The sequence below is a fragment of the Ursus arctos genome, unplaced genomic scaffold (genome assembly GCF_023065955.2).
Source record: "Ursus arctos isolate Adak ecotype North America unplaced genomic scaffold, UrsArc2.0 scaffold_24, whole genome shotgun sequence".
In the NCBI taxonomy this organism is placed as follows: Eukaryota; Metazoa; Chordata; class Mammalia; order Carnivora; family Ursidae; genus Ursus; species Ursus arctos.
In genome coordinates, this window is record NW_026622919.1 from 13,052,098 (window position 1) to 13,062,102 (window position 10,005).

Here is a 10,005-nt window from a genome sequence, read left to right on the forward strand (position 1 = left end):
GTATCCTAGTGGACTTCCTTGGTGGGTAGGCCCGTGTCTGGGGAGACTGAGGCAGAGCTGGAGCAGATGAGGGCGTGGGCATCCCCCTCCCCAGGGCTGCTGGTTATGGCTAGTTTCAGAGTTGCTGATTGCTGCTGCTGGGCCTGGGGCAAGGAGGTTAAAGACATAGGCTCACCCAGGCTGAGCCTCCTGGGGCACCGTGACACCCCAAGTACTTTGCCCTGCCTGCTCTGGACCTGCCCAGCCCACCCCACACACCCAGCATTCTATTCTGGAGAAATCAGAGGAAGCCGCACCCCCAGGCTGCCTGGGGGAGAAGGCAAGGAGGGGTGGCAGACGCAGGCTCTGATTGGGGGGGGTTGTACGCGTTCTCGGCACCAGCTAGGGGAGCCCCCACCTGTGCCCGGGCCTGTGGCTGGGTTGGCCCCCAGCTTGGAACTCCCAGCATATCCCGGACGAGGACAAACCCCGTCCCACACCCTAAAGCTGGATCTCATCCCTGGGCCTGGGAATACCTCCCTGGGAGGAAGGATGGAGCCACAGCGAGGGAAGGGGCCCGGACATGGAAGAACAGCACCATTTTGAAGCCACTTTCCCTTTCCCATTAGCTAAGACACACACAGAGCTGCTCACAGCATCCCCCTCGGGGGCCGGGGCCCGGCTTCATTTATGGAGAATCGATACCAGTGTCCTCAGAGGGAGCACAGTTCACTCTGCACCTGCTTATGGATCATTCGGGGTTTTTTTTCTAAGAGAAAGGATTCTGGTTCTGAGTCATCTGGTGAAACAGTACAGCATGTGGTTCCCAGGGAGCCTGGGAAGTGTTGGGCTGCTCCGGCTGGGCCCAGAACCTGAAAAAATTGGGCTAGATCTGCCTCCCAACCCTCCTCCCTCACCTTCTCTTCTTCCTTCCACGTGTCCTTTCTTTCTGCTTTCTGGGGGCCAACACTGAAGCAAGCAGATGATATTCCATAGGGCCACCGCCCATGGCCATGCAGCTTACGCACTGCTCAAGGAATGCCACTTACATGGACTATGGCATAAATGAGACCCGTCAAGTTGTACAGTGCGTGGCCTGCACAGCCATCCAGGGCGACCCCTGGTGCTCAGCCCAGAGGGGATGGCCCAACTGGAAATCAACCCTGACTCAGAACCTGCCATTCTCTGGCCTACCCAGGGCAATCAGGGGGTTCTTAAGGCTCTGAGAGCAGATTTGCCCCACTAACCAGCCCTGGAGGTGTGAGGAGCGAGGCGTGAAAAAACAAACGATCCCCTCCCCATTTCCTGCTTGAGCTTACCTGAGGTTATGGACGTTGGCACTGGCTCTTCCTTTTTACTTCCCTGCCCCAGTCCCCTCTTTGTCCCCAGAGCCCTACAATCTCTTTCTGGATTGTTCTCATGACTATTGACCCAGAGGTCAGACGATGTAGCTTTTTGAGGTCCCAGCAAGAAGCAGCTGGTTTGCTCAGATGGGGAGAATGAAGGGTAGCTGGTGAGGGACTATTTACAAAGGTGTGGGCGGGCTTAAAGAGAACTCGCCCATCCGGGATGGTGAGGCCACCAGAGCCAGCAGCTAGGGGAGCCCTTCCCCTCCCGGACCTGAACAGATGAGGAAAGCGGGTATGGGGGCTGGCAAGAAGGAAGCCGTGAGGACAGGGCTGCCTGGCAGGAGCTATGGCTTTTCAGAAGGAAGGCAGCCCCCTCACCGGAGCCCACAGGAAGGAAGCTAAGGGCATAGCACTCCCCTGCGCGCTCCTCCCAAAGCCAGAGGCAAGGGAGCCGAAGGATTCGGCACAGGGCTTGTGCCTCCTGGGGCCCAGGGCGGGATGCAGAAAGTGGGAACAGGTTGGGGGGGCAGATCTGGAATGTGCAGTACAGTCTCCCACCCAGCTTTAGGCTCTTGCTGTCCTCGGACTCTGCCCGTGGTACCTGAGTTTGGGGGGGCATGCGGGCTAGGAGGGGCCCAGCAGCAATTTTCCCAAATTGATGGTGATGGGACATCAATGAACGCTCATTTGGGAAGGAAATGGGTTCCTCCGGTGTGCGGTAGGGGGACCAGCAGGTTCATTTACAAGCCTGGAGAGGCCCAAGGAAGAGAAGAAGCGATGGCTTTGGGCCGGTAGCTCCAGCGGCTGATGGAATCGGGGCGGAGGGCTGACCTACCTCTCCATCGAGGAGGCGTTTTTCCTCCTTGTTGGAAACAGGGGCTGCGGAAATGGAACTGGTCCTGAAACGAGGTTCAGAGGGCAACATCCCGGGATAGGCCAAGGTCATGGTCACCGTGGCCATCCCCCCTGATTCCCGTTATTCGGTCCTCTGGTCCCCAGACTATTGTGATCCCCAAAACGTGTAGACGCACAGGAGAGAGAGACAAGGGTCATGAGAGTTCATTTAAGCACCCGTTTAACAAAAAGTGGTTATGGGCCTACGTGCCAGGCGCCGTATTAGGCATGTGGGGTGAACAAAACAGTGAACAAAACAGAGGTCTGCCATCCTGGTGCTGACATTCCAGTGGAGAACAGGTAGGTCAGAGAAGGTCACAGAAGGTTCCATGGTGTCTCTCTGTGGGAGAGCCTGTTGGGGGGCAGCCTAGCTGTCTGGGGATGGGGGGATCAGGCCGGATAGGTCCAAGGCTGTGCTCCGCACACCCTGTCTTCGACAATTCAAGAGCAAGGTCAACCTTCGGGCCATGCATTCCGAAGTCTTCCCGAGAAACCAGGCTTGTGCATTGAGTTACATAACCGTCAGAGGGCTTCCTCCCGGCCTTGGGGCTCTGGCAGTGCCCCCACTGGTTTGTAGATCCACAGGCAGGTGTGGGGTTAGAGGGGTCACCACCCCACACCGTGCCTGCCATGTCTTTTCCACCAGCCCTGCTGGCCCCAGGGATTCCTGTCCACTCTGACCCGTGCCTGGTGCCCCTTTTCCAGGCTCCCCATCTTCCCATTAGGTAGCTGATTTCTGTGCTAAGCCCGGCAGCGCTGGTGTCCTGGCTGGTGGGAGGCCGTGATGTGCCTGAGGTTGAGTTAGAAGGAGGTATCCGTCCTCTAGACAGACATAGATTCTTGCCACGGCTTGATTTGGCCATGAGGCATGGGCTGGACCTCAGCTCTGCTTGTCCCTCAGCTCTGTGCAAGACCCAACCTGCACCACTGTCCACAGCGACCCCTGCTGGCGTCTGCACACCCGGGGCTCTGGGATGAGCCCGTGTAGCAAAGGACAGGTGCACACAGGACTTAATGGCAGGATGGATGGCTCTGAGCCAAGTCCGACCTCAGGGACGTTAGAGGCACTGGGCTTCCTCCTCCCCAACCCCTCCAACCTGTCTGCAGAACGAGGACATCTAGGGGTAGCCGATCCCGGATTTTTCTGGCCAGCATGGCTCAGAGGCATGTTTGCAGAGCCCATGGGAAACCTCCCAGAGCCTGTGGCTGCAAGAAGGCAGAGGAAGGAGGAGGACGTGCTGGAGAGAAGAGCTTTATTTAATGCCCTCAACAAAGCCCCCTCTGTGAAGCAGGGCACACACTGGTGGGCTTACAAGAAAGGAGACAAATGCTGCCTTCAGAGGCTGAGAGGCCGCAAACTGGGTCAGCTGGCTCAGAAACTGGCGCCTGCCAGGGCTCCCCGGCTCACTGTCCCCTGCTGGGGCCACCAAGGGTCCATGCAGCCAGGATTTCTGCTGGGCTGGGAGACCGGCAGGCGCGTCGGGCAGGCTGAGCTCGGGGCTCCTCCTGGCCTGCTTCCCATCCAGACGCTAGGGAGAGGGACCCACGTCCCAGTAGCCCTTCTGAAATGCAGGGAGTAGATTCTTTTCCTAGGGCCACCATGCTAAAGTACCACACGCTGGGTGGCTTCAAACAACAGGAATTTACTGTGATTTGCTCTCGCACAATGTGGAGGCTGAAGTCTTCAAGGGGTGTTGGGCGGGCTGCGCTCCCTCCACGGGCCCCGGGGGAGAATGTGTCCTGGCCTCTCCCAGCGTCTGTGGCTTCCTGCTCTCCTCGAATTGGGGCCACTTCACCCCTTTCTCTGCCTCTGTCTTCACACGCTTCTCCCCTGAGCCCCTTGTCTTCTGCCTGTGTCTCTCCCTTTTCTTCCGAGGGCTCTTGTCCTTGGATTTGGGACCCGCCCTCATCTAGGGCGGTGCCCTCTTGAGATCCTTCATTGAATCACATCTGCAAAGACCTTTTATCCAAATAAAAGTCACGTTCGCAGGTTCCCGTTGTCAGAAGTCCGCTGCCCTGGCCACCCCCCCAGTCAGTGGAGGAGCAAATGTGCAGGTCCAGCTCTGCCGGACAGCGAGGTCCATGCACGGCCCGCTCTGTTCAGCCGTCTCCTCCTCTGTGACCTCGGGAGGTCCTGGCTTGCACATCCTTGTCTGTCACCGGGGGTGATGACAGTGATGATGCTAGAGAGAGAAGCTGTCACTTAGGAAGTGTGTGCTATGCCCAGGCCCTGGGCTAAGCCCCTTATTCGTCCAAAAGCAGCCATAGGATGGAGGTACTACTGTGAACTCTTTCTACAAATGGGGGGGGGGGGGCGCTGAGTTTTAGGAGACGTGATTTGACCACAGCCACATGGCTGGCATGTCGCAGAGCAGACGCGGGCCTGCCTGACGCCAAAGCCTGTGTTCTCAGCTACCCACCCGAGCTGCCTCTTGTGGACACCACTTTCCAGGCTTCCAGAGGCTTCTTAGACAGTGTCCATGAAAGGCTCAGTGGGCTGTGAGGTCTTATCTGAATGGAAGGCAGACCAGCGTTTTCATGGCAGTCATTGTAGCTCCTTGATGCCATTGAGGGGCTCTCCTGCCTTCGGGCTGGCAGAAGTATGACCCACACCCAGAGAGAGCCTAAGTGAGCTAGGGGCAGACGCGACCCCAGGCCACCCGGCGTCCTGCAGGGAGTAACCGGAAGGCCCGGGTCATCACTTGAGTCTGGTCCACCTGCCCCCACCCGGCCTCAAGGTCAGGGCAAGGGCCCCGAGCTTCAGGGCTCCTGGCCAGTGCTGGTGGCCAGGCCCCGGATGGCAGCCCGTCTCACTGGCCTCTGCTCTGTGTCCCGCCCCACCCAGGCATCGTGCGCGCCTCCAGTGTCTTCCCCATCCTCAGCACCATCCTGCTGCTGCTCGGCGGGCTCTGCATCGGCGCCGGAAGGTTCTACAGCCACAAGAACAACATCGTCCTCAGCGCGGGCATCCTCTTTGTGGCTGCAGGTGAGCCGCCCGCTCTGTCCCCCTGCACAGGGTGCGCGTCCTGGTGCGTGCATGGGGGCGGGGGGAGGGCAGACATAAGGTCATTGTTTGTAATTGATGTCAGACGTTCAGGTGTGAGGGGGGCTGGAGCGGGGACTGGGGAGAATGGCTCAGGGGCACGGGGTCCCCTCTTGGCGTGGCGAAGAATGTCCTGGACCTAGATAGCGGTGGTGGGTGCACGACGTTGTCAACGTAGTCGATGCCACTGACTTGTGCACTTTAAAGGGTTAATTTGTGTTCTGTGAATTTCACCTCGACCAAAAACATACGTAAGTCTAAGTGTGCAGAGCACCCCAAAGAGGCAGTGCTGCTGTCTCACAACCCTGTGATGGGGAAGCCTGGCTGAGTCGGGGGGCCAGGGAGGTAGGTACCCAGAGAGACTCAATGGAAGCCAGGACCTGAAGGAGCTGACAAGGTGGAGGGGGTACAGAACTGGCAAGGGTGCGCCTCGGAGCCACCCCCACTGTGACCCAGTGAAATCCCACAGAGCTGTGGGTGACGGTAACACACGCCCCGCCTACCTGGTCCAAAATGGCTTCACACTGTCACTCCTCTGAGTCTCGATGGAGACACTTCAACGCGTGCCTTGCCACTGCAGACGTGGGAGAACTCCAGGCCAGAAGTGGGTCTCGTGGCTGGTCAGTGGCTGGGGGGTGTATATAAACGGCCCAGGACAAAACCCCGGGTTTTCTGGCCTGAGTCACCGGGGGCACCTGCCAGGTGTCCGGTGGCATCCTGGAGGCTCCGGGCAGTGCCTGTGGAGTTCAGATAAACTTGCAACAAGGGTCCCTGTCTGGAGAAACAGGACCTGCCTGATGTCTTAGGCCTTCTAGTAAGTTTGAGATGTGTTACAAAGTTCAGTGATACTTTTTTTAAAAAAGATTTTATTTACTTATTTGAGAGAGAGAGCAAGAGAGAGAGCACCAGGGGTGGGAGGCAGAGGGAGAGGGAGAAGCAGTCTCCCCACTGAGCAGGGAACCCGACATGGGGCTTGATCCCAGGACCCCAGGATCATGACCTGAGCCAAAGGCAGATGCTTAACTGAGCCTCCCAGGCACCCCGAGTTCAGGGATTCTTCCCTAAATTGTTACCATAACTCCTTGCAAGGCCTTACCAGTGTTCTTGCTGTCAAAGCATCTTTTTTCTTCCCCCGGTCTGGTGAGGGAGCCCTAGCTGGCCTGGGCTCTGCATCCTAGAACAGCCCAGTAGTCCCATGATGGTGACAGTGAGAATCCCAGTAATGGCGGTGGTCGCTAGTGGTCCTTGGTGGTCGAGGATGGGGGTGGGGCGATCTTGGGGAGGAGGCGTTGGAAGGGCCTCACAGTGCCTGTCCCCATCTTGTCCTCTCCTCACGATTTCTCTGAGAGAAGGAAGGTGACTTCAGGGCCAAAACAGTTAAGTGACTGGCTCAAAATCTTTCAGCCTGCTTCTTATGCTCCTTCCTCCACATCACTTCTGCTTCTGTGTCCTTCCACAGCAATAAATAATGTGTGTGTGTGTCTCTCTGAGAGGGCTGTATGTGTGTCAGGGGATGCGCATGTGTGTGTGTGTTGGCAAGGAAAGCCTGAGTGTGGAGTCTCCTTCTTGGCCGGGTGCCCCTCCCTTTCCTTCTTGTCCCCGCCAGGAGTAGAGGTGGGAAGATAGGGGTATACCCCATTCTCTCTCCTCCTTTGAGCCCCCAGATTTTTGAAGGTGTGAACCATTAACGAAGTCCCTGCCATGAGATTTGAGTCCTGTCCGCTTTCCTTTCCCTAAGGAAGGGAAAGAAGGCTGGCACCAGCACCAGCTACATGTTAGGGCCATGGTGCCAGGTGCTCAGTGAGCACAACCATGGCATCCCAGATTCTGAGGAGGCCATCAGGTGGCCCAGGTGGCTTCCCTGAGGTCACATGGTGGCAGAGACACAGGCTGCCCCGTGCTGTCAGCCTCCAAGGTAAGGTGCCCTCTGCAGCTGCCCATTTCCCCAGGAGGAGCCATACAAAGCCATATCCAGATGTTCCAAGTCACCGGAGGCGTGGTGGGGTCCCGGGTCCGGGGACACGCAGCTAAAAACATGGGTCCAGAGAGGAGAGGAAGCAGTGACAAGGAGCCATCACGGCAGGCAAGCAAGGCCATGTTTATTGGTTCCTATTTATTCCCTGGTATTTGGAAGCTTTGATCATGGGCCAAGGCAGTGGCAGGCCAGGGGTCATGCAGAGGGCCCCCAGCTCCAGGCCGCTCCAGCCCCAGCCGTAAGGTGATTTAGGCCCATAAAGCATTTCAGGTGGGAAATGGTCAGAGCCTTGGGAAAGGTACAGTTCAGAGGCTGGGAGAGCCTGGAGCACACCATCCATGCTGGGATCTCTGCAAGAGGCGAATGGACAACGGACATGGGCAGTGTGTAGACCATGCAACACATTACTTCACAGTGAAACACAATGGATTATAATAGAATGGAAAAGCATGTTCACTGTGTGCCAGGTGCTATTATAAGTGCTTTGTCTACATTAGCTCATTTAATCTTCACATCCGCCCTGTGACGCGCATACCACCGGGGTTCCCGTTTTGCCCGTGAGAATACGGAGACACAGGAAGCTGAGCAGTTTGCCCAAAGTTCCACAGCTGATAGTTGGTAGAACCGGGATTCAAACCCAGGCAGCTTGGCTCTACTGAACCTCACTTATAATTAGATGAAATCAAACAGAGACAGCCAACAGGTGACAGTACCTCACGTCTCAGACTGGCAAAGATCCAGCCATGTGATAGAACAAACTATAGGCTGTTGAGACACTTTGTGCTCCGGTGGAAGGCCTGGGGCGGAGACTCTGAATTCAAAACACAAAACACAACATGGTACCCTGGACGGATCCTGGAACAGAAAAAGAACATCAGTGGAAACCCCAGTGAAATCCAAGTAAAGCCTGGAGGGTACTGAGTAGTAACGTACATGGGGGGTTTCCTGGTTGTGACAGATGTACACGGTAATGTCAGCTGTTCATGGGGGAAACCAGGTGGGGAGGTAGAAAGGAGCTCTCCGTACTATCTTCACAACTTTCCAATACATCGAACACCCCCAAAGTTTATTTTTATGTTTTGAAACACACATACCCATTGAGGCAGCAGATTCACATCAAGGAATTCATCCCACAGTTGTACTCATGTGTGTGTGACATGGTATGGACACAAGGATGTCCGTGACAACTCTATCACCGCACAGGGCTGGAAGCTCTCTGAACGTCCACAGCAGAGGCCTGGTTACTGTCCATGCAGCGGTTGCCATGTGCACTCAGAAAGACAGACGGCTCTTTCGGTCCTGACCTGGAACCATCTACCAGGTGGACTGTTCCATGAAGAGGCAAGGGGACAAAGAGTATTGTGCAAAGAAAAAAATAGATGTGTGTGTGTGTGTGTGTGTGTGAGTGAAATAGAGAATGAGAGAAAGAGAGAGGGAGGGAGGGAGGGAGAGGGAGAAGAAAGGGAGGGAGAGAGAGATTGGATATAACAATAATATAAGAAAGAAGAACAGGGGCACCTGGGTGGCTCAGTCCGTTAAGCATCTGCCTTCAGCTCAGGTCATGATCTCAGGGTCCTGGGATCGAGCCCCGCATCAGGCTCCTTGCTCAGTGGGGAGTCTGCTTCTCCCTCTCCCACTGACCCTCCCCCTGTTTGTGCATGCTCTCTCTCAAATAAATAAACAAAATCCTTAAAAAAAAAAAAAAGAAAAAGAAAGAAAGAAAGAAAGAAAGAAAGAAAGAAGAAAGAATAGCCACCATCAGGATGGCAACTGGGCAGCTAAGTGCCTGCATGTTATTGCACACCTCATCTGAACTTTTACTTTACTACCCATTCAAAACAAACTACTTAAAAGAAAAGTTCGCGACCAGAATAAAGCAACGCCTATCCAACGGAGTGTGGCCACCAGGCCCTCCTCTGCTTGTCCAGCTGCGGGTCTAACCTCTGCCTCACCCCCCCCCCCACCCCTCTCCTTCTCTTTCAGGCCTCAGCAACATCATAGGCATCATCGTCTACATTTCCAGCAACACGGGCGACCCAAGCGACAAGCGTGACGAAGACAAAAAAAACCATTACAACTACGGTTGGTCTTTTTACTTTGGAGCCCTGTCCTTCATTGTGGCCGAGACCGTGGGTGTCCTGGCTGTAAACATTTACATTGAGAAAAACAAAGAGTTGAGATTTAAGACCAAACGGGAGTTCCTCAAGGCTCCCTCCTCGTCTCCCTACGCCAGGATGCCGAGCTACAGATACCGACGACGGCGCTCAAGGTCCAGCTCCAGGTCCACCGAGGCCTCTCCATCCAGGGCAGCGTCTCCGGTGGGCCTGAAGATCACTGGGGCCATCCCCATGGGTGAGCTGTCAATGTACACGCTGTCCAGGGAGCCCCTCAAGGTGACCACCGCCGCCAGCTACAGCCCCGATCAGGAGGCCAGCTTCCTGCAGGTGCACGACTTCTTCCAGCAGGACCTGAAGGAAGGCTTGCACGTCAGCATGCTGAACCGGCGGACGACCCCTGTGTGAGCTGCCCCTTCCTCTTCGCACCGGCCTCGCCCCAGAACAGCTGTGTGGATCCCACACGAGGGCACCTGCCCCTTCAGACGGACCAACAGTGGACTGAAGCCAAACCCAACCCTCCCTGGTCTCCAGCAAGTGTCGTGGGCTGGCTCAGCGCGAAGCCACCCTGGAGACGGGAAATGGAGGCAAGAAGGCTGACTTTGTCCCCAGAGAGGGTGTTTGATGCTCCGGGGTTCTGAAATCTCCCGA

General features: G+C 56.2%; 1 protein-coding gene across 1 annotated transcript in view; it reads left to right on the forward strand.

Annotated features, from left to right (window-relative positions):
• The window catches only part of CACNG4 (calcium voltage-gated channel auxiliary subunit gamma 4), a 56,902-nt gene extending 47,138 nt beyond the window's left edge, over positions 1–9,764 (forward strand). The window contains exons 3-4 of the mRNA XM_026512417.3: positions 5,068–5,208; positions 9,224–9,764. Of these exons, the coding sequence (XP_026368202.1) occupies positions 5,068–5,208; positions 9,224–9,762 (680 nt within the window). The 3' untranslated portion in view covers positions 9,763–9,764. The remainder of the gene's footprint in view (positions 1–5,067; positions 5,209–9,223) is intronic.
• The last annotated feature ends 241 nt before the right edge of the window (positions 9,765–10,005 follow it).